At 44.9% G+C, this 24,197-nt stretch overlaps 2 protein-coding genes across 5 annotated transcripts; both read right to left on the bottom strand.

Annotated features, from left to right (window-relative positions):
* Positions 1 to 2,694: 2,694 nt before the first annotated feature.
* Positions 2,695 to 10,645, bottom strand: emc4 (ER membrane protein complex subunit 4). Of its 4 annotated transcripts, none has more exons than XM_083651617.1 (7): positions 10,528 to 10,645; positions 8,880 to 8,928; positions 8,070 to 8,211; positions 7,576 to 7,690; positions 5,736 to 5,889; positions 5,293 to 5,453; positions 2,695 to 4,465 (listed from the first exon to the last, which is right to left on the bottom strand). In XM_083651617.1, the coding sequence occupies exons 3-7, from the start codon at positions 8,171 to 8,173 to the stop codon at positions 4,430 to 4,432; spliced, it is 570 nt and encodes a 189-aa protein (XP_083507743.1). In that variant the 5' UTR covers positions 8,174 to 8,211; positions 8,880 to 8,928; positions 10,528 to 10,645; the 3' UTR covers positions 2,695 to 4,429. The 4 variants fall into 4 exon arrangements, with proteins under 4 accessions (XP_083507743.1, XP_083507742.1, XP_083507741.1 ...); XM_083651616.1 differs by having other exon boundaries at positions 8,070 to 8,182; XM_083651615.1 differs by lacking the exon at positions 8,880 to 8,928.
* A 2,312-nt stretch (positions 10,646 to 12,957) lies between these two features.
* Positions 12,958 to 24,196, bottom strand: LOC310790529 (E3 ubiquitin-protein ligase TRIM39-like). Its single transcript, XM_083652223.1, has 2 exons — positions 24,157 to 24,196; positions 12,958 to 15,943 (listed from the first exon to the last, which is right to left on the bottom strand). Exon 2 carries the CDS (start codon positions 15,925 to 15,927, stop codon positions 14,284 to 14,286), a length of 1,644 nt encoding a protein of 547 aa, XP_083508349.1. The 5' UTR covers positions 15,928 to 15,943; positions 24,157 to 24,196; the 3' UTR covers positions 12,958 to 14,283.
* Position 24,197: the final 1 nt, after the last annotated feature.

Raw genomic sequence — 24,197 nt, 5'->3', positions numbered from 1 at the left:
GTAGGCGCCCCGGGTTACAGGTGGATTTCTGTGACCAACAGGCCCCGCCTTCCCTCCCCCCTCCACGTCTCCATCACTCCACTGGCTCTCATTGGCATGTCTGGTGACTTTGACACCGGTACACACGGTTGACATGACATTGGGCACCCGGGTAGTGCAGCAGTAGATTTCCTGCCTACCTTTTGCTCGGCAGTACCAAAAAAACTTTAATTGCCGATTTCTTACATTTGTTGTCTGCGGGGAAGCCTTCCTGCCTGGGCGATAGTTAACACTCCGTGTGCTGTGTCCACGTATTCCTGCAATCTCTCACGTTGTAAAATCCCTTCAAACAGTTAAATAACAACACAGAGACATTTTATTAGCTAATGACTTTATTGGGAAACATTGTGCAAAATGTTTGTACCCCCGTGTGTTTTCTCACCTCTTCTCAGTTCTCAGTTTCCTGGTCTGGACTGAGGCGAAACGGAGGCAGATGGGTCCAACCTCACTTGTAGACGGGGAGCAGTGGAACATGCCAAGTGTGATTCAGTAGGGGGGTTTAATTGATTACAGTTTTTCACAATTGCTTAAACACATTTCCTGATAGACTACCTCACTTTCTCAAAACCCGAAACACAAATCTCAAAACTCACACACAAAATGCAAAATCCTACACTTCTCTTGCAAAAGCACACTTTGCCCTCAAAACAGTGTTAACTCTTCACTAAATGGTATTTTCTTTTCAAATGACAAACACATACATCATATGAGTAGACATTTCTAAGCCCAAACCCATTGAACACTGGTGTGCAGAATGGAAAACACTATATGAATGCTTTATCAGTAGAATTATGCCTTTGCATGTTCAGTTTCAGGTTGTGCACATTGTGTGTAATGTATTTAAACAATTGTGAAAAACTGTAAAACCAATTTTTGAGGGGTTAAACTACTTGGAGTCATTTTAAATGATGACGTATGGGAAAGTCAATGTAATAATAGTTGTGTTGAAGGGGACTCTTGTTGTATTGTGTGGTTAATTGAAAACTAATTATGTTTGTCTCTGCATCCTTCAATGGGGGATTCATGTCCCTGCTTGTGACAGGGGAAGGCACCAGGACTGCTGCCTACATACTGTAACTGGACCCATTTGCAGGAGCTTAGCCTACTGTATGTGTTTGGTTTAGTTCAGTTTTGTCTTGTCAAGTTTTGAATAGTGATCTGTTTATTAAGGACAATAAAACCTTTTCGAGTCGTTTGTTGGGGAAAGCCATAACAAAACTGCCTAGAGATCCATTGTGGGGGGTGAGAGAGAGGACAATGCAGGAGAGAGAGGACAAGGCAGGAGAGAGAGAGAGAGCGAGAGGACAGGGAGAGAGAGGCAGGAGAGAGGACTTCAAGGCAGACAGGAGAGAGGACAAAGAGAGAGGACAAGGCAGGAAGGAGGCAGGAGAGAGGACTAGGCAGGAAGGAGGCAGGAGAGAGGACTTCAAGGCAGGAAGGAGAGGGGACAGGGAGAGAGAGGACAACCAGGCCACCACCATCCTCCCCGAGATCCTCCCCGAGAGGACAAGGCAGGAAGGAGGCAGGAGAGAGGACTTCAAGGCAGGAAGGAGAGGGGACAGGGAGAGAGGACAACCAGGCCACCACCATCCTCCCCGCTGTCTGACCTCCCCTCCAACCTGTCCACACACACCCCCCCCATCCACCCTCCGACCTCCCCCCTCGTCCTTCCAACTCCCTCCTGTCTCCAACAAAATCCCCTCCTCTGCCATCTATCTATGTATCTCCCAGCCTCCTTCCTCTCACCGTGTTCTCACTCAACCACTCTCACCATCTCTGCAGGGACTGACCCGCAGAGGAGAGAGGGGAGCGGGCACAGTCCCTGCAGAGATGGTGAGAGTGGTTGAGTGAGAACACGGTGAAGGAAGGAGGCCGGGAGATGGCAGAGGAGGGAGGGGGGGATGGGGGGGAGATGGGGGGGGAGGAGGGGGGTGGGAGATGGGGGGGGAGTATGGGGAGGAGGAGGAGGAGGGGGGGGTGGGAGATGGGGGGGGGGAGGGAGGGGGGGATGGGGAGGAGGAGGGGTGGGAGATTGGGGGGGGGGGGAGGAGGAGGGGGGGGGGGAGGAGGAGGGAGGGGTGGGGAGACGACTTCAAATCCCCTGCAGGAATCAAACCTGCACTTCTCCGCATACAATGCGGTCTGTTAAGGTGATCGCCTTAACCCCTAGACCATCAGCTAGGTAACTTACAATGGATCTCTAGGCAGTTTTGTTATGGCTTTCCCAATGAAAGACTTGAAAAGGTTTTAGTGTCCGTACCGGGATTCAAACCACAAACCTTTGGGTTGGAAGGCATGGTCTTTCACCACTGGACTACAGCCCAGCTCAAACACACAGAACATGCAGCAAGTCAAATAGATGTGGTTAAGATTAGGGTTTTCTTAACCACGACCATACCCTAACCCAATTGATATGGGGGGGGGGGGGGGGGTATATATATATATTTTTAATATTTTGTTTTCAATTATTAATATTATTATTTTCACATTTACTAATCATTAACCACTCTATTCAGGAATTGACCGACTAATCAGCAACTATCTAATGATTAACTAATATATTCACGAACTGACATGTATTAAAACAGTTAACTACTCTGAGTCTGCACTGAGTGCTCATAAGTGTCAAAATAGAAAACCAGATTCAAACATAGGCAGAATGGTTCCATGTTTATCATACCAGAATGTTAGCACAACAATACAAAACTCACAGCAACAAGTAGGCCAGTGGTTTATTGATAGTATTCTGTGACATCACCACACAGACATCTTGGTCTGATTGTAACAGGTGATTACAATCTAATTACACACAGCCAATGAGCTGTGTGTAGTGTAAAGTGCCATATTGGTCGGAAATGCATGTGACATCATGGGAATACTATGAATAGACGAGTCCAAGCTTTATACGGAGGCGGACGAGTCTGTTGTGGCCTTCACCTTGTCAGTCTCACGTGAGCATGGGCGCCTGGCCAATCCCGGCGCTTGACTGCTACGTAGGCGGGCACAGGGCGTGGTTGTTGCGTAACCTATGTGCAAATAGAAATCACGCGGATCTGACAGATGCAGTGCAGTGCAGTCAGCAGCTATGATAGCACGAGCCAATCGGGAGGAGGAAGTCGGGGGGAGGAAGTCCATATATGGTCCATCCGGTCATGGGGCACAGGACATTATGTCATCACAGGATAACGTGATTGGCTGGCTGTTCAAATCTGAGCCAGCCAATCGCGTTGTCCTGCGCTGTTTGGGACTGTGTATAAAAGGCGACCGCTGACTGGGGTGGGTGGGGGGAACCAGAGAGGCTGCTGGAGAGGAGGGGAGGGGAGGGGGAGAGAAGAGGAGGGGAGAGGAGAGGAGGAGAGAAGAAGAGGAGGGGGAGAGAAGAGGAGAGAGGAGAGGGGAGAGGAGGGGAGAGAAGAGGAGGGGAGAGGAGAGAAGAAGAGGGGAGAGGAGAAGAGGAGAGGAGGGGAGGGGGAGAGAAGAGGAGGGGGAGGGGAGAGGAGAAGAGGGGAGGAGGAGAGAAGAAGAGGAGGGCAGAGGGGAGAGGAGAGGGGGAGAGAAGAGGAGGGGAGAGGAGAGGGGGAGAGAAGCAGAGGGGAGAGGAGAAGAGGAGAGAGGACAGGGGGAGAGAAGAAGAGGGGAGGGGGAGAGGAGGGGAGGGGGAGGGGAGAGGAGAAGAGGGGAGGAGGAGAGAAGAAGAGGAGGGCAGAGGGGAGGAGAGGGGGAGAGAAGAGGGGAGAGGAGGAGAAGAAGAGGAGGGCAGAGGGGAGAGGAGAGGGGGAGAGAAGAGGAGGGGAGAGGGGGAGAGGAGAAGAGGAGAGGAGGGGAGAGGAGAAGAAGAGAGGGGGAGAGGAGAAGGAGAGAGGAGAGGCACACACACTAAAATCATGCTTGTTGACTACATTAAGTTTCACTAAAAAAAATATAGATATTTTAATGGGGGGGGGTTCAAAAGGATCTGGGTTGACAAAATGAAACTGCTTTACACGTGTACCCCCGTATTATGAGATACTGAATGATGAAGCTCAGGTGATGACACCCCCCCCCCCCCCCCCCAAAAAAAAAACAAGTATAGCATTTTGGAATATAGCTTTTTATGATCCCTTATTGTGAACCTATACAGTTTGAGGAAATCTCAAATGTCAAAACAATGTAGCTCAATAGTAGTCAACAATACGGTCTGCTGGCTTTGAACTCTATAGAAAGAATCCAAAAAGAGGCCAGATGAAACAATACCAGGAGGCCTCTCCACGTCTCTGTGTCTCCAACAGCAAAGGCAAACAGTGTTGCGTTTGTGTGTGTGTGCGTGTGTGTGTGTGTGTTGCGTTTGTGCGTTTGTGTGTGTGTGTGCGCATGTGCGTGTGCGTGTGTGCGTGCACGCGCTCCATCTTCTTCACAACACCATTCCTCCGCCCATGATCTCCATTCTCTGTTGAGGAGGACAAACTATGTTCAAAACCACAGAGCTTTATTTGACATTTGAATTATTCCAAAGATACTAAACATGTCAGGCTGAATAAAGGTGGTTACACACCAAGAGCGTTTAGTGTGTGTGTGTGTGTGATTCATTTGCATGTCAATATTTTTTAACCTATATCCAGTCAATCTAAATGTGCACCAACAGCAAAGGTTCGCTGAGCGATATTGCTGCGTTTATTTTTTTGACCCAAGGGCAATTTTTCAGAAATTCACTTCCCACATGTACATATCTGTTGCTGTGATTAACAGCTGGGTCAATTAGCCTTTTTCACTTCCCACCCAATTCACCCATTTTGTGTCTAAAAGGCAGGAAGTAACAGAGGTGCAAGCAGAACATTAACGAGGGCCCCAGCACTGGATCACCAAATGGATTGGAAGTTGGGGGGAGTCTGTATTCTGATATCAATGTAGTATCATGCATCAATAGATGTTCAGCCCATATGTGCTTACAAGGCACAGTGGCACACACCAGAATTACAGGTACACACAGTGAGACGTGTATATTGGTCTCGCATCTGTGTACATGGAAATAATTCTGGGTCTGGGTGTTGGAAGTTTGGTAAGAGTTTTAAAGTGTGAAAACAGTGAAGGGAAATAGCAGGGTTAGGGTTACCAGTGGTACCAAGCAAAATAACAGGAGGAAGGAAACCACATCTAATGCAGGAGGTTAGGAAACAACAACAAGCAAAGTTGCCGTCTGCAGTTGCGCATAAATGAAATAACCACAAATATCACAAGAAAAGCCTCATTGGCTACTGTGGTTCTCATGATGTTTACCTGAGGCGGTTCTATGAAAGCCAGCCAATCAGACGAGTGCGTTGGGAGCAGACCCATCGATTGACACTTGTAGATGGCCAATGCGGAGCCCAGAAGGTTCCCGACCAGGTAGACGAGGCCCTGGAGCCACTGCTGACTGGAGCTCTCCAGCAGCTTGAAGGCTGCAGACACAAGAGCACAAATGTAATTTGTGGTCTTGAAATTCACATATTTAAAAAAAAAATGCATTTTAATGTTTATTATCCAATGCAGTTTGGAATCAAATAATGGTCTTTTATTTATTTGTTTTATTTTTTATTTTTGGCTGGCAGGTAAACAATCACTCACTTTCCTAGTCTAAAGTGCAATTTGGTTTGTAAAATAAAGAAAATGGCTGTTAAGTTTGTGGATGGTGAAGCTTCCTGCCCTGTTGGTAACAGATGACATAAACTGTGGATACTCACTGGCTGACATAGACATGAGCGCCTGTATGGGCCTCCAGGCCATCATGCAGACCATCATGATGGGGAAAATGGAGATGGTGTTGCCCGACATGTACATGATGAACAGGTTCATAGGGATCTGCTTCAGGGGTCCCAGGGCCACATCCCAGCAACGCTGAGGGAGAGGGAGGGAGAGAGAGAGAGGGAGGGAGGGAGGGAGAGAGAGAGGTAGGGAGGGAGAGAGAGAGAGAGGGAGGGAGAGAACACGTATGTGAGTATGAGAGCGAGAAATCTGCACACAGATTTCTAGGATGGAGACTGGAGAGGATGTGCCATGTGCGCACTTTTTTGGGTGTGACCAATCTCATGCCAACTCATGTGCTTAGCTTTGCACGCTCTGGCTCGAGCCGATTTCTTGTCATCAGTGATGTCTCTCTTAGGGATGTCGAAAATCATAATTTTTCTTGACCGACAACCGACACTCATTAGCCGACAACTGTCGGTTAACCGAGAAGATTAAAATGCGCTATTTGACTGTCTGTGCCCCATTAAACAATTACCACAACAAATGCTTGATTTTTTTCATTAGAAAGCGTTTATTTTTTACATCTACAAGCAGAAAAAAACAAGTTGAAGCCTCCAGCCATCTAAACAAAAACATTCCTCCGATAGGCTATACTTTAGAGCTGCACGCATTGCATATTATAGGCACGTCAATTGACACGCAGCTGCCCGGTGAAGTAGTGTTTGAGCGGACGACAGCCCAGGCTGCAGGGCGCACTGACAAAGTGCGCAGCATCACAGTATCTTCTCCTTTTAGCAATATTCTCACTAATCCCACAGTGGTTTACCTGCTTTTGGTCTCACCCCTTATTCCTCTCTCTTCACACACGCGACGAGGGCTCTGCTCTCTGTGTGTCTCGCTGGTAAAAACTACTGTTTGATCAGTGCGCGCTGAACGCTGTGAGATTAGCAAGGTGTCGGGTTTCAGGCCATGCGCTTCTCTCTCTCTCTCTCTCTCTCTCTCTCTCTCTCTGCATGTGTTTAGGAGATGTGAATTCTTTTTTTTTTTACCGTTTAACTGATAGTATTAATCGGTTAATGTTCTAACGGTCGATTATCGGTTAAACGGTTATCGGTTGACATCCCTAGTCTCTCTGTCTATGTGAGCAATTGTCACCAGTGACGTTACTCGAGCATCACGGAACCGTTCCGCCTTAGAATAAGATACAAAACGAAACTACGCTAACTGTAGCTAGCTGCAAGCTCCTGATACACACCAGCTGTGACCAGCTGCTCTGTTTGAGAGTTCGGGACCGTCCGCTACCACAGCCAGCAAGACTTTGAGATAGAAAACAATTCAGCAGTGGTTTTGGTTGTAGCCACACACACCTGCTGCCAAAAGGTTTGTGTGTGACACACACACACACACACACACACACACACACACACACACACACACACACACACACACACACACACACACAGGACCATAAAACATGGATTTAAATAGGATTGTTTTTGGATTGCAGTTTATGCTAATCCATGGGGGGAATCCTCCTTCAGTTTGTCTTGTGGTTTTTAAATCAAATGTGCCGGTTATCATCAATTTACACAGCAGACTGTGTCACAAAAACATCTTCAAATCATCACAATATGCTACACAGGGCTACACAGATAAACTTGACTTCACTTTAGATACAGTAGAACAGGGAGTTCTCTGTCTACAAACATAAAATAAAAATAAAACCCTGACTAAAATGCAACACTGGAAAACATACACTATGATCTCTATTATATCAATATCTTAAAAAAGTAAAAGTAAAAATACAATTAAAACCCCTTAAAATCTCTTGCTCACCTTCTCCACCAGGTTCTTGTCAGTCTCCTGGATGCTGGTGTCGGGGACGGGTTTCTCGGAGTAGCCGATGGGATAAACCATGTCTCCCTGCCCACCCTGCCGGTCGCTACGGCTCCTGTAACACAGGCCATGAGGGTTTTTTAAGTGCTGCTCGCCTTAAAAACACCCTTTTCTGTTGGGGTACATCCCCAAACATGAGCTTGGCCTTCTCGATCAGCATCGGACCACTTATCAGAGTTCCCCTCCCTTTGCTCCTGCATGAAGCACTGATGTAAAGGCCTGACTCTGCACCTGTTCTTCGGTGTTGCTGTCCGTCACCCTCCGAGGCAAATTTCTCAATCTTTGCCCCGCCCTTTTGAATCTGGCACACTGTTGTCTTTGCTATATTATTGTACTCCTGAGCTTCACCCCTGGTCTAACTTGGCTGCAGCCCAACTGTGGGGTTCTACTGTCTGATAGCAGTGTAACACTACAGTAACACTTCATCTTTTTACCTGGTGTTGCCCAAGCTCAGCTCCAGAGCCCACTTCATCCTCCTGGCCCCGCCCCCTCCTCTCGTGGACAGAGCTCCTCCTCCTTGTCCCCCTGGAGACGCCATGGTAACAGACTGCAGAAGAAACCAGAGATGAGACGTGACTGCAGTAAAGAGAGGAAAGTAGAGAACAAGAGAAATCAGCTGATTTGCAGATATTGTTATATTAAGTTAAGGTTAGTTACAGCGACTACAAAAACTTAGCTGTTACTCTGGCTCTGAACTAGCCTCAACGCGAGACTTCATTCTTCCTTCAGAGTCTCGGATGCGTGGTCCCCTCAGCCACTCATGCCAGTGTCGAAGTTTTTAGGTGCTCCACAGCGCCAGATGTATCAGTTCGGTGCTCAGTGGTTGGGAGCGTGTAGTGCAGTTTACAATTTTGAGCATCGGCTCCGCCATGTGAAAAAGTGCTCGGTATTGGAAACTACGCACTATTTGGGAGTGTCAGGGTACCGTTAGCTTCGATAACAACATTGGCTCGGAGGTAAGTACAGTTTTATTGTGATTAATAGTGTGTATATCGCATGCAGCCACTTAGCCGGCGTTGCAGTGGCTGACGGGACCACGCATCTGAGACTCTGAAGGAAGAATGACTTTAGAGTCTCACGTTGAGGCTAGCTCTTGCCATGCATGATACTGTACTGTACACATACTGTATAACATTACCAATAAAGAGGATTTTATAAATAAGCTAAATGTGTTAAGCTATTGCAAACTATGCTCGCGATAATTAGAAGAACTTTTCTGAATCTATGTGAGGAACTATTTTTACCTTTATATAAATCTTTGGTGAGATCTCAGCTAGAATATGCAAGCTCCGTCTGGTGTAAAGTAAAATATGAGAAGGTTGAGAGAAGAGTGGTTAAGACATTTACAATTACCAACTCTTGTATATAGGAGACATGATCAAGGTTTATAAACTTGTTCACAGAAATGATTTCACAGCTGAGCCTATCATCCATTTTTGGAATAAGTACGCGTTGGGAGAACTTCCTAAAATGATTCCCACAAAACTGTCGCTCTGAAAAGAGGAAACACTTTTTTACAGTTTGTGCTCTAAAAACATGGAAGGAACTTCCAGAGGATGTAGGGCAGGCAGCTCCCTCAGTGAACGCATTTAAAGATAGATTACGGTAGCCTGGGTAAACCCATCCCCCACGTGACCTGCTCTCAGACCTGTTCTCAGTCACCTGTACTATGCTAGTGACTGGGAACTGAGAGAGCAGGTCACGTGGTGGCTGGGTTTACCTAGGCTAAGATTACGGTAGATCAATTCTAGTCAACAAAGGATTTTTGTACAACTACTGTATATATATGTATATATATATAACTACTGTATAGAGACAGTCTCTATCGGGCCGGCCAGCGACCACTTGATTGTGCACTTGGTAAAGCATTTGAATTTAACTTATTCTTGGCTGTATTGTGTATGCATGTGTGTAAACTACACATGCATAATAATATGGGTGTATAAGTTGTTAGTTAAGTTATCCTTTATTTATCCCCATGGGGAAATTCATCCTCTGCATTTGACTCATCCTCTAGTAGGAACCTTCCTAGAACTAGGAGCAGTGGGCAGCCTCAGTGCAGCGCCCGGGGAGCAACTCCAGTTCTTTTACCAGTGCCTTAGTCAGGAGGAAACTGCAGCACCCCGAGGAAACCCACACGAACACGGGGAGAACATAAACTCCACACAGAAAGGATCTGGGATGGACCGGGGGTTCAAACCTGGGACCTTCTTGCTGTGAGGCAACAGCATGTAATGTAATGTAACAATGCCACTGAGCCACCATGCCCTACTGTATGTATGTATGTAATATGTATATATGTATGTATGTACTGTATGTATATATGTATACGTGGTATGTGTATAATCTAGGTGTATTGTTTTTGGGTGTGAGTTGCAGAGTGGTGTGGGTTATGTGTGTTTGTGAGTATGTGTGTGATTTACTGCAAGATCATTGTGGCTTTATATCATGTTTTGTAATGTGGGTTGTGAGACTGCTGTAGGAGCTGTAGAGGATTGATATCTTGTACCAGAATGTTTCATTCAATATCAAATACTCATTAAATATATATGCTGATATTAGTTACACTATTAGAGACATGCTAATGTGGCTAATATGAACACAGGGGTTCATTGATTGACTGATTAGTTACTAACGTCGCTTCGATTACAACTGGGGCAATATCGGCCAATTTCAACTGTTTAGTTTCAAGCATTGTATGTATGGCAGATACGATGATAAAAAAAAAACTTAAAATATAATTTGATACGTGGGAACGCTGGTTTAAACCTGGTTTAAACTGATCAAATGCGACTGCGGAACAGCGCTGCTGTCAAGTCAGCCGACGTCGCGGTTGCAGCTCGCGAATATGCAAAAACAAGCACTCGAAATCGGATGTAACGTTCCTCCTACCTTATATATGAAGATTCAAAAGATCAACAAGCTTCGTGTGTTGTTATTACTTAATGGCAAAGGAACGAAAAGCCGCCGAGGAACAAACAGACTTGCCGCTGGTTCCGGAACTTCCGGGCCCACAATGATGACGCATGTGTCAGGCTGGTAAGCTCAGCTGAACGTCACGGCTGCCCTCTAGTGGCACCTGAGGAGAGACCATTCTGCACATCTCACCTCTATGGCTGGGCATTGCAACTGCCAACCCGGTTCTATCTTGTTTGTTACTCAATCCTTTGAGCCATCTGTAAAAACCTGCACTGCACATACTCATAACTCACCAGGTACCCTTTTATTTCTTGCCTTGAAGTAGTTTCAAATCTTTCAAATCTACTACCATATATATTCTGATGTCCAAAACAGGAATTACAGGCTCTTGGGTGTTTTATGGCAGTTGGCTTTACTGCCTCCTTCTGGATTTATCTGTCCACTGTTTCCTTAATGATTATATGTGCAGTTTCTCTCAAGAAACTGACCAACAGTTTTTTCCCCTCCACTGAGCCCACACACTCGATTCATGTTTCACCCTGGGCTCCACTCACGCAGCCTCTGTAGTCCTGTCTTCATACCTCTTGCATGAAATCAGTGTCGGTTTTTCCTGACACAGTACAATGACCAGTTGGGTGCTTTCCTATCATATAGAGTTCCATTGAGGTTGCTGTGACCAATTCTCAATCTACAATATGATCATTTGCAGTTTCCTATTAATTCCATTGCTGTATTTCTTACCACTCCCACTTTAATTTGTATTTCCTGTCTCAGTTTTGTTGCACTATCCCAGTGCTGTTGCCACGGTTTTATTCTTTTCCTCCACAACTTTCTTTAGCAACGTTAGTCGCAACAACACCAACTGTAATAGAATCACTTCCTGTCAATTCTGTTAACTATATTATGCTAGCCTGGCATCACCAGACCAATTCACATTGCATTGCACTGCATTTGCAAATGCAGCAGCTGCCACAACAAATGAAACATGAACTAGCTGGCAGATTGGTCAGTTTCTCAGGCTAATATTATGCTGAAACATCTGATATATTATGCTGAAACATCTATCTGATATGCCATTGATTTATTCTCATGGGTTGTTTAGCAGTGGTTTTCAAAGTGGGGTTCGGGGACCCTCAGGGGTCCTTGAGGGTTTTCCAGAGGGTCCCCAGCAAAAACGGGAGTGATTTGTTGTGACAGAATGCATGACTATTTTGCTCATGGGTTTCATACACTTTCTGTAATAAAACATCTAAAAGCAAAAAATCTTAGATGGGGAACATACTTTTAGTATGTTATTTAGTAGGGGTGGGCGGGGGGGAATCGACACACCATAGTATCGCGATATTTTGCCTGACGATATTGTATCGATATTTGGACGCCAAGTATCAATATTATTATTTTATTTTTGCAGGCCATGCCATGCCAGGCCACTGGGCATCTGCCCAAAGCGCCCGATGTTGCAGTCCACACCTGCAGTGGCATATTGAGTCCAGAGAAGCTTAATAATGTAGGGGCATGTGGGGCCAAAACAAAACAAAACAAAAAAACACTGCATGTTTTACTTCCGGGGAGGTCAAGGAAAAGGTAGGAAAAGGAGTTAGACAATTTAATATCGCAATATCAGCAATATCGCAATACTATCGTATCGTGACTCACGTATCATTTTAGTATCGTATCGTGGGCATCTGGTGATTCCCACCCCTATTATTTAGAGGTCCCTACTCAGTACTCAGCATATAAAACCTTGAATGTTTACTATTGCAATTTGTCCTCATAAAAAGCTCAGAATATGTACAATGGCAATAACAACACATTTTTAATTAATCATCTAGAAATGTTTAAGTGATTTTAGCAAATGCTTCTGCTTTCCGATATGACATTACTATCAGTTATTAGATTAGAATAGATTACATGTATATTCACCTTTAATGATCCCTGTGGGGAAATTAATCTTTTGCAGCAGCAGCAGCAGTAAATTGTAATAGGATATATTTAGGATATAAATGGAAAAAATATCATTAATCATTTTTACTGTATTTAACTTTAACACTTTTTTATTGCAAGACTATGTATTTAGCTGTAATGTACGGTAAGTATTTTTCTTATTTTGCACAGTGAATGTGTACACTTGGAAATGCATTGTATTTATGTCTGCATCTGCCAGTGGGTCACGATATGGAAGGATGCACCGACTGCAAGAGTACGGGCTGATACCGATATTTGAAATAAACAATTGGTCGACAGCCGGTACCGATATTTTTTAACCTCTATTTTTGACAGGGAAACAAATAACTAAACTGTTTCAGACCGTCCCACTATCTTGGACTTTGAGCACAAATTCAATCATACAAATGTAATTATGAAACAAACAATATTTAATGCTGTATAACCTGACAAAGATTTTACATTAACTGTTTCAAAAGACTTTTAGCCTGCTATACTCAATAAGAATGCATTTTTCAGTACAGTACTTAGTTACAGCCCAACAACAATATTTTGGTGAAACAAGTCTTTAACCTCTTTTTCCACACAGAACGAAATATGACATCATCACTGTTGACATCGTAGTAGGAATTATGACATCATCTATCAGTCAGGGTATTATAAGGTTATACCTGATCTTTTTGTCAAAACATTAACGTTATTAACCCTAATGTCACATGAACCTATTCTGTGGGTGCTTGTTGACATGTGGTGTTATTTTTGAAAATAATGATTTTTAAGTCTGTAATTTGAAAAACCTAGGACCCATCTCCATTTAACTCAGTGGATGCTGAAACATGTGAAGCTCAATATCTCAGAACGATCCTGAAGGCAGATAGAACCTTATCATTCTAAGATCATGAGATAAGGAAATGTCGGTTGAACCATTGAAGTTTAGTTTCTCAACTTCCATTGAAGTTTAGTTTGAACCATTGAAGTTTAGTTTTCTCAACTTTATACATTATGACTAAAACTATAACCAGAGGTCATTTACTCTGTCTGTCCAGAGAGAGACTGCCCTGTTTTTGCAGTTCTTCTTGACTGCAGGCTGATCAGACAATGTCCCTGTTAAGCACAAACTGGAACAAGCTGGGATTGAATCGGGCATCTTTAGTCTAAAGCAGGGATACTCAACTTGCTTTGCACGGAGGCCACATTTGCAAAATGACAGGAGGCCAGGGGCCAGTTAATAAACAAACATTAATAATATAAATTTTTCTGTAGCGGATTGTAGCTATTTGGGGTGTCAGCCGGAGTTTAGTCTGACAATTTTGTGCACACAGGATAGGTTAAGTTAGTTAGTACATACAAGTACCTGGGTGGTGAGCAGGTGGCGATATTTGAGAATTTAGCTGGAGCTCAGTCAAACTTTATAGTTTTCATTGTGAATTAGAAAATGGCCAGAGGGCCAATTGGCACCCTATCGCAGGCCGCATCTGGCCCCCGGGCCGCAAGTTGAGTATCACTGGTCTAAAGCCTTTCCCCTGAATATAGTGGGCCTCCTCTTCTCAATATTGATGATACAATAAATAAAAAATAAATAAAAATCACACAGGCCGATATATCGGCGCATCCCTAACGATAAGAGTAGGCATAATAATGTGTTGATCCCAATACAGGAGAGACTTGATGTTCTCTGAAATTAGGTGGGGGGGAATGTGTCGGCATATCGAATATCAGCAAAACATCCAAAACGGTGCATCCCTATTAAAGATCAATCCTATCTGAAAAGCACTAATGATGAGTCTAATCTGTGTGATTGACAGGAGAGATGATCAGAGGGGCGGCGTTTTTACCAGCATTACTACCGGGAGAGAAGATGGGGTAGAGCTTCTCAGTGAAGCTGCTGCCAGTATGGGAGAAGATAAGAGCTGCAGCATCGACGTCATAAAAGGAGACCACACCCTCCTCATAATCCACAAACACGCCCACCTTCTGAGGCTCCGTCTGCAGAGAGAGGACGGCATGATGGCCGGCAGGAGCGTCGCACTTATTTCCATTCCACAACCATACAGTCCAGAAGCCATTCTCTGGCCTCAGTTTCATGGTTCCCCTCCTGTTGACTGACCCTCTGGCCACTCCTAAAGCCCACCGATTCTTCTCTTTCACCTGAACCTCGTAGTAAAACCTTCCTGAAGAGAAGCTCTGCTTTCCTAAGACACAGTCCCAATAAGAAAATCTCGCTGGGTTGTTTGGGAGATTCTTCTCTGCGTAACTATATTTGACTTGTTTCCCATCATCAGACAGGATGAGATGGGGATTTGCTGTATCAGGATCCAGAGTCACAGCCACTGCATACTGCTGGACCCTCTTCAGCTCAGCCTCAAGCAGCTTCTCCATCTCATTCCTGACAGTGTCCTCCAGCTGAGCCACAGCTCTCCTCACAGTCCCCTCATATGGTGGGCGATGGACACGGACCTCTCTCCAGTCCTTGGTGTGTGGAGGAGTGTTCAGGGATGGGAAGCTTTGGAGGAGGTGGAGGTGGTCTTCAGTGCAAGAGAGCTGCTCCACCTCAGCGCTTCTCTTCATCAGGTCAGAGATCTCCTGTTCCAGCTCTTTGACGAAGCCTTCAGCCTGTTTCTCTTTTGTGTTCAGCTTCTCTTCAATCGTCTCAATGAGCTCAGCCTGGCCTCTCTCCACAGACTGCTTCAGAGCAGTGAAGACCCGCACACTGTCTGCGATCTCTCTGTCTGCATCTTCCTTGCTGAGCTCCACTGAGTGTTTGATTTCCTGAATCTTTAGTTGTCTCTCCCCGATCATCTTCCACAGTTCAGTCTTTTTTCCTTCATATTCCTCTGTCAAAGGGACAATGTGATGAAACTTGTGGTCTGACTGAGTGCAGAGCAGACAGACACACATCTGGTCAGTCTTGCAGAACAGCTGGAGCGGTCCATCATGCTCTTTACACATTCTGCTTTCAAGGTCGTCCACAGGATCCATCAGCTTATGTCTTTTGAGTCCTTTGATTCTCTGATGAGGCTCCAGGTGAGTGTCACAGTAGGAGGCCAGACACACCAGGCAGGACTTCTGGGCCTTCCGTTTGGTCCCAATGCAGACATCACAGGGAACTTCTACTGGTTTGTCACGTCGTGGGGCTGGGCAGCTGCTGGCTTTCATCTGAGCTGACTTTCTGACCTGAATCATCTGAGCTGACTTTTTGACCTGAAGAGCCATCTCAGATATGAAAGTATTGACATGCAGCTCAGGCCTTGTGTTGAAAAGCTTTTTACACATGGGACACTGGCACGGAGCATTAACATCCCAGTTGTGTGTGATACAGTTCTTGCAGAAGTTGTGTCCACATGGTATGGAGACTGGATCAGTGAACACATCCAGACAGATGGAGCATCGAAACTGCTCTTCAGAGAGGAGACTGCTGGCAGCAGACATATCTCCACACTGAGACCTAAAGTGAAAGTGTCAAATAAACAACGTTATTATACAGAATTATTTAATAATAATAGGTTAAACAAATATTTTAATTCAAAACATGCATGCATTGCATCATGGCTATGTTTTTGACTGATTCTTCAGCTACTTTCAAACAAAGTAAAGGTCCAAGAAGCCTATTATTTTAGATTTAAAACAATTCAGCAGTGGTTTTGGTTGCAGGCAGACACGACCACTGCCAAAAGTTTTTCACGCCCAAAAACATCCCAAACATTCAGAAATAATCAAATCCAGGCAGAAGACTCTCCTCCACCCCCCCCCCCCCACACACACACACACACACACACACACACAAGGGGGGGAATCCTGCTCAGCCTTTAATCGTGCGTTCCTTTATCGCAAAATAACTGGGATGTGGAGGCTAAATGACATCACATGCGTTTTGTTAGCATTCCATTTACAGAAAAGTTGAGCTGGGAAGTTCACTGTTCACTGGTCAGATCCAGTCACTAGCCAGGCTAGCCATTGTAGCAATAACAGTTGATAACAAGGCATTTTGCGGCATTTTGCGCATACAAACACTGCAGCCTCATGTCCACACAGATAGAAGTTAGGCAGTGCTGTGTGTACAGCTCATTTAATGAGACACAAACAAAACAGAAGTGCTAAACAACATTACTACGATTATAACTACTGTTGTTACGCGGCGCAGCCATCTTGGATTTTTGAGGTCGGGGCTGCTGAGGCTCCTACGAGTTTGGAATGGGAAATACCAGCTCTGATGACGTCACCACCCAGCTCATGACCTTTGAAGTCGTAAGATTACCAGTCCCCAGTTATAAAGGAATGCACGATTCATCTAGGGTTGCCAACCGTCCCTTAAAATACGGAATCGTCCCGTATTTCTAAACAAAAAGACGTGTTCCATATTGAACTGATACGGGACAAGCTTTGTCCCGTATTGGAGAAACATTGCAGTGAAAAGAGTGAAGCGCTATTTGTGAGCGAGACGACTCCGCCGCCCGCTGCTGTTCTGCCCCTCAGCTCAGCCTGTCTGTGCTGTGGTGACGTCATGTTAAAGTTCAACTACCATAGAATGCGCTTCTCATTCTTGTGAGTAGAGATGCTGCGATCCGATCATGTGATCGGATATCGGCGCGATATCAGCCAAAAAACATGGATCGGATCGGATTCCAGCGAAAATGACCGATCCAAGGCTCCGATATAAGCACTCCATTCCATGACTCCGCTCCAGGATTTCTATCCAGCATGCAGCAGCAGCAGCACACAGAGGCCGCGTTGAGCCTAGGATGGCCAGGGCCAAAACGTTGTCTTGCTTCAACATACATCGCATCGCATAAACCATTTCCACCCGCAGGTTTGAGGAGTAGCTAACATAAACATCAGATAAATACTCTATAGGCTAACGTTACCCACTGAGGCAGCTAACATGGCTAATTAGCTAGCTAAGAAGCTAACACCAGCTATCTTTCTCCTCTAACTCACGTTAACGACACGTTAGTTGACTGAGCGAACGGCGCTGTACAGCAGGTCGTTATCAAAACGTATTGCACTGAAGAGAAGTAACATTAGATAATGACGAAAGACTCCTCCAATCTGGCAGTGGAAATGTATGCACAAACTTTGTGTGTAACTTTGCGAGACTCAACCGAATGACTGATGAGTCTCGCGTTGAGCCTAGGATGGCCAGGGCTTAGATCTGCGTGAGCACGACCCGTCGTAATTTGTCCAATTCAAGGTACATTAAAACGTTGTCTTGCTTCAACATACATCGCATCGCATAAACCATTTCCACCCGCAGGTTTGAGGAGTAGCTAACATAAACATCAGATAAATACTCTATAGGCTAACGTTACCCACTGAGGCAGCTAACATGGCTAATTAGCTAGCTAAGAAGCTAACACCAGCTATCTTTCTCCTCTAACTCACGTTAACGACACGTTAGTTGACTGAGCGAACGGCGCTGTACAGCAGGTCGTTATCAAAACGTATTGCACTGAAGAGAAGTAACATTAGATAATGACGAAAGACTCCTCCAATCTGGCAGTGGAAATGTATGCACAAACTTTGTGTGTAACTTTGCGAGACTCAACCGAATGACTGATGAGTCTCGCGTTGAGCCTAGGATGGCCAGGGCTTAGATCTGCGTGAGCACGACCCGTCGTAATTTGTCCAATTCAAGGTACATTAAAACGTTGTCTTGCTTCAACATACATCGCATCGCATAAACCATTTCCACCCGCAGGTTTGAGGAGTAGCTAACATAAACGTCAGATAAATACTCTCTATAGGCTACCGTTACCCACTGAGGCAGCTAACATGGCTAATTAGCTAGCTAACAGCAGCTATATCTTTCTCCTCTAACTCACGTTAACGACACGTTAGTTGACTGAGCGAACGGCGCTGTACAGCAGGTCGTTATCAAAACGTATTGCACTGAAGAGAAGTAACATTAGAAAATGACAAAAGACTCCTCCAATCTGGCAGTGGAAATGTATGCACAAACAGGGACAGGGCTGTGTGTGTGTGAGAGAGAGAGACAGGGACAGGGCTGTGTGTGTATGTGTCCTGTGTGAGACAGAGTGGGGGTGTATGTGTGAGGAAACAATAATTATTTGTGTCCAGTGTTCACCCATTACAAAAGAAGTGTGTATTGTTATGTTTTAGTTTTACATCAAATTAATTAGATGAACTAAATCGTTCACATACTATATTACCAAAGCACACACATACATACCTAACCCTAAAAATGTTTGTTGCCTGCTAGCTATCAGACAGCATAGAGAGACTTAAATATGTCGGTATCGGATCGAAATCGGTATCGAATCGGGTATCAAAATTTGATCGGAATCGGATCGGTTTTGAGCTAAAATATCGAAATCGGATCGGAAATGAAAAATCTCGATCGCAGCATCTCTACTTGTGAGTCACGACCAATGAGAAGCGCTGTCAGCGTTGCTGTATAGACTGACGACATCACGTCGTGACTCAGCCAATGAGTGTGTTCTGTTTTGCACATTGAGTTACTTGCCTAACCTTTACCAAGTTGTTTTACTTGCCTAACCTTAAACAGGATGTTTTTACTTTCCTAACCTGAACCAAGTTGTTTTACTTGCATAACTTAACCAAATGTATTTACTATAACCCTGGCTTGCCATTTGCACTACTGTTTGTTTTTTCTTAAGATACCACTGTTTTATTCTAAAGAATGAGAAACTTTGTTTTGTAATGCCAAAATAAAATTCTTGAATGATAATGTGTTACACGCTTATTATTCCTATTGCACAAATATTCAAAAACTGACCAAAGGATTGTGAGCTTGCTTGTGTTAATAATAATAATAATGGGGAAAATGGTTGAAGCTGAAGCCATTGCAGTTATGTGGTTGTTATATCTTTAAAGGAACACTCTGCCCATTTTCAACCAGCTTTGTATCATTAGAACATCAGTAGTATCAGAAAACTGTAAACGGTTTTGAAGTCTGTCATTTAATTTGACAGTTATTGAGTGTTAAAAGTGTGGACCAGTGACATCACTGGTCCACACTAGGGCTGCACGATATTGGAAAAAACTGACATTGCGATATTCCCCGCCCATGCGATATATATTGCGATATGAAAAAATACAGATTTTCACCAGATTACCAGAATAGCTCTATTTGAAAGAAAATAATATTTCTAGAATGATTGGGATGATTTTGTAGAGGAGTCCATCTGATTTTGGAGGGGAAATTAGGTATTTTAATGTTTCTCAACCACTGGGCTGTGGCCTACTGGTAGGCCTCAGAGCGTCATCTATCAGGGTGCATACACATTTTGACCAATGGATTTCCATGACTTACATACATGAAAAAGTGAGTGAGTTATGACATTCTACTTTAAAATGTCACTAGCCTATACTTCACTTAGTGTAATGCAGCCTTTAAAACCAGGGAAAGACAACATGTATGCTGTATCACCATATTACCATCCAACATCTAAGACCATATAGTCTCATATCACAATATTGATATAAATTTGATATATTGCCCACCCCTAATATTGAGTGCCAGAATCTACCTCCCAATGATGCTATTTGCAGAAAAACATTAGATTTAATTGATTATAATCACTGCTTTCAACTTCTTTCGTTCTTCTAACATTTCAATAAATCAACAATGAAACACCACTGCCACTTCACACACTTGGTCTGACCCCCCTCCAGAAACTACCAAGTGGTACGCTCCGCATTTGGGGAGTTCCGGTTTTTGAGCGCATGCAGGGCAGTACAGAGAGACAGGATTCACATGCAGCCGACCGGTGACAAACAATTCATTCGTGAAAAGTAATAAATATACATTTAATTGCCCAGCTATGTCTATTGTCTTTTTATTTATGTTTTATGTAAATGAGTCGCTATGTATGATTAACTCTACCGTAACGTAACTGCTGTGATGCAACATCAGACTGAAGGGGAGAGACAGCCGCAGTGATAACATGGACAACTTCTCAGTACCGTAAATTCCGGACTATAAGACGCACCGGTGTATAAGCCGCGGGACCAAAATTGACTATTTTTTTCTTCTATAAGCCGCACCGGACTATAAGCCGCGGGTGTTTTGATGTTTAATTACCATATGAAAGGGTTCGTGCACAGAGAGGAATGTCGGGAAAGCGATGGCTGTTTGGGGAAGCTCCCATTTATTAACATTTCAACAAAACAAAACAAAAGTCAGGTCACTAATCCCCAGACAAAATCACACAACAATAGGCTATATGTGCAGCAAACCTGTAACCAGAGAAGTCAAGTCACTAATGCTCGTCTTCCTCTTCTTCCTGCGTACTGAAACCACCAAAGTCCTCATCTTCAGTGTCGGAAACGAACAGGTTCAGGGTGGCTTCGTCAACCACTCTCCTCTCTCCTTCATTGTCACTCAAAACCAACGAACTCCTCTTCATCTATAGCTGTGTTTCCATTACAGTTTTTCGCAAAAGAATTGCGATATTTCTACAACTTCGACAATGTACAATTGCGACTTGTAGGCGTTTCCATTGAAGTTGCGTTTGAGTGATTCCCCGTTGCAGCAGCTGCCACAGTGATTACGCACGGGGATCTGCCCCATATCCCGTCCCCTGCATGCTCAAATCCAACCAATGGTCAATGGAAATCCCAACATGAAGTTACAATGCATATAAACGAGCCTGATTATCAATTCAAAAGAAAATGAGTCGCAAAATGTTGCTGGCTGCGTGAATGCAGTCAGCGCGACAGGCAGAGGAAAAAAGGTAGCCTAATAGCCTACAACTGGTCCGATTTAGAGATGGAGGGGGGAAAAGGCTGATTTGGTTCTATAATTGCACCTGAAACGTGTGCAATGTATTAGCCTACTCACAGTCACTGTATTCACTTCAGACAGCACCACCGCACCAGTGTGTGCTTTTCATCCTCTCATCTCGATAAACTGCTATATCGACACGTCTGAAAAACCACCTCATGATCATCTACTGCTCGTTCTCATGCTGTCGAGAACGAGCAAAGCTTTTTTTTGGTGAAAGAATCCTCCAGGGCGCTTCTTGTTAACAGTCCGAGTGAGTGGCAGGTCGAACGTCAAAGGCACTTCATCCATATTTATGATCTGCTCCGGTTCGATGGAATATTCCTTGATCTTCCTTTGTGTGAATTCGCCGAAGTTTGTGATTTTCTCCTGGTAGTCGGGGGAGGGAGTTGATGGCCGAGTGGCCGTTTGCTTACCGTAATTACCATATGTAAGTGGTCACGCACAGAGGGGATTGTCGGGCCCATTGATGGCTGTTTGAGGAAGCTCCCATTTACCGTATTACCGTAACATTTCAACAAAACAACATAACACAACACCACCGTTGTTTATTTTTACAGTGCACACAGTGTCCGCGGTGTGGTGAAAAGAGGGCAAGAGAGGAAATTAAAACAGAAGTGGATTTATAGTTAGAAAGAGTGCTAAAAAAGAGAGTTTTTTTTTTTTTTTTTTTTTTTTTTTTTCTGAAAAAATCCATAGATAAGACGCACCGTTATATAAGCCGCAGGGGCCAAAAAACGGGAAAAAAGCCGCGGCTTATAGTCCGGAATTTACGGTAATCACTTTAGCCTTCGTGTCATAAGTTGCGGTCTTGCTTTTTGGTGTTTCAAGAGTAAATATCTCCACTCCACGGACATGTTGAGTTACAGCAGCCAGCCTGCTGTATGCTAGTGCGCTGCAACCTGTGGACACGTCCGCCTCCGCAATCACATCGTTTACAGACAGGCTACTGTCAGCAACGCAACATAAGCAAAAACAATTCAATTGAGCTCTCTGTGCATGTCTGTTGTGTTGCAGCTAAGCACTAAATGAGTGAGTACAGTAGCGGGGCGTCTCTCTCCTTTGAGAGAGACTGCATTTCACTCGGTAGGCTACCCCTAAAGTGAGAGTTTATCAAGCAACATGATGAGTTAATTTGCTTTTGACATCGCACGTCCTGCGATGTGACTATCGCGCATGCGCACATTGCGATGACGATGTGTAAACGATATATCGTGCAGCCCTAGTCCACACTAACTCAAATGAATAACTCATTAACTCAAATCATCTCTCAATAACTGTCAAACTATTCATCATTCATCTAGTTTGACAGTTATTGAGAGTTGATTTGAGTTAATAAGTTATTAATTTGAGTTAGTGTGGACCAGTGATGTCACTGGTCCACACTTTAACACTCGATACCTGTCAAATTAAATGACAGACTTCAAAACCGTTTACAGTTTTCTGATATACTACTGATGTTCTAATGATACAAAGCTGGTTGAAAATGGGCAGTGTTCCTTTAAGTCCACTACTGAGCAGGTGTAAGACCTGTTCTACTTGTGAAGGATATACCCCCCCCCCCCCCCATCCCTTATTTCCAATTCAAGGACTTGGCAACCCTAGCAGCAGCTAGCTTGGGAGTTAAGGCCTAAACATGGTCGTCCGTCCGCCTCGAATTGGAGCCGTCTCGCCGTCTGCCGGCGCCAGCTAGCCCTACATGCTCGGACGCCACTACGCCCTCCCTCCCTCCCTCCTGTGGAAGCTCCGCGTGAAAATGGCGGAGATTGTGTGCCAGGCAGTCTGAATGAAATTGAATGTAACGTTCCCAATTCTATGTATTAAATTCTAAAAAACGACCCTCAACATTTGGGAAGGCTAAGCCACACAACTAGTTCGTTATAATCTAACATCATGCTTTGAAATGCGACTTTACAACGATGAGCCAGGGCAACGGCCAATCACAACTCTCCTGCAGCTGATGTCACGCACGTATCGTCGCCGTGAAGTCACATTTTCGAGCAGCCCCCGTCAGCCGACGGGGCCCCCTCCCCGTAGGATGGCGCTCCACCCGCCGTCATACGGGGAGGGCGGGGCGAGGCTCTGACGGACGACCATGTTTAGGCCTTTAGCTGCTGCTTCCGGGTTTCCACGCCCACCAATCGACGAGCGTCCATACAGCCAACGGTGCAGCCACATCTACGCGTCGTTTGACGCGGGCTGACGCTTGGCTGTATGGACGCTTGACGCTTGGTGGGCGTGAAAATCCGGAAGCAGCAGCTAGCTCCCAAGCTAGCTGCTGCTAGATTTACTTTGCTTCTTTGAAAATTGGCGGTAGAGAGGAAGTGGAAGAGGACAGGAAGGGTAGGATAGGTCCTAGGACGAGCTCAATTGGCTAGCTTTGTACTTTGTCAAATTCCACCCCGCCCCCTCTGTTGCCCACTGTCGCTTCACAAGCCTGCTACGCGTCGTCTGGTCTCCCAGCATGCTTTGCGAGGCGTCGAGCAGCATGTTCAATACAAAGTGGATGGGCAGCAGCGTCAGCCCGCGTCAAACGACGCGTAGATGTGGCCGTACCGCAAGCGTCAGCATGCGTCAAACGGCGCGCAAGTGTGGCTGCACCGTGGGTCCCCGAGAGCTCAGTATGAGCGAGGAGCGCTAAAGCAGACTAGCACAACTCATACAAAAAACTGCCGCGGGGTCCACATTTATGGGTGGCAAATGTCGTCACGTGAGCCCACTTGAATAAGGCCATTATGCTTCCTAGCGCCGCGGGTACAGCGCCATAGATCTTTCATTACAGCGCGAAACGGAGACTAGACTAGTACAAACTGAACACAGGTCGTTTTCAAGTTTGTGTTACGCTCTCTGTTTAAACAGTGTAAATATTAGGCTATTTGCTGTCGACTACTCACCTGTACTTCTATTTTCTTTGGAGAGAAGACTTTTTCCCGAC

Source organism: Poromitra crassiceps (assembly GCF_964638095.1).
Source record: "Poromitra crassiceps genome assembly, chromosome: 15".
Lineage (NCBI taxonomy): Eukaryota > Metazoa > Chordata > Actinopteri > Beryciformes > Melamphaidae > Poromitra > Poromitra crassiceps.
This window is presented reverse-complemented; position numbering and strand designations above follow the sequence as displayed.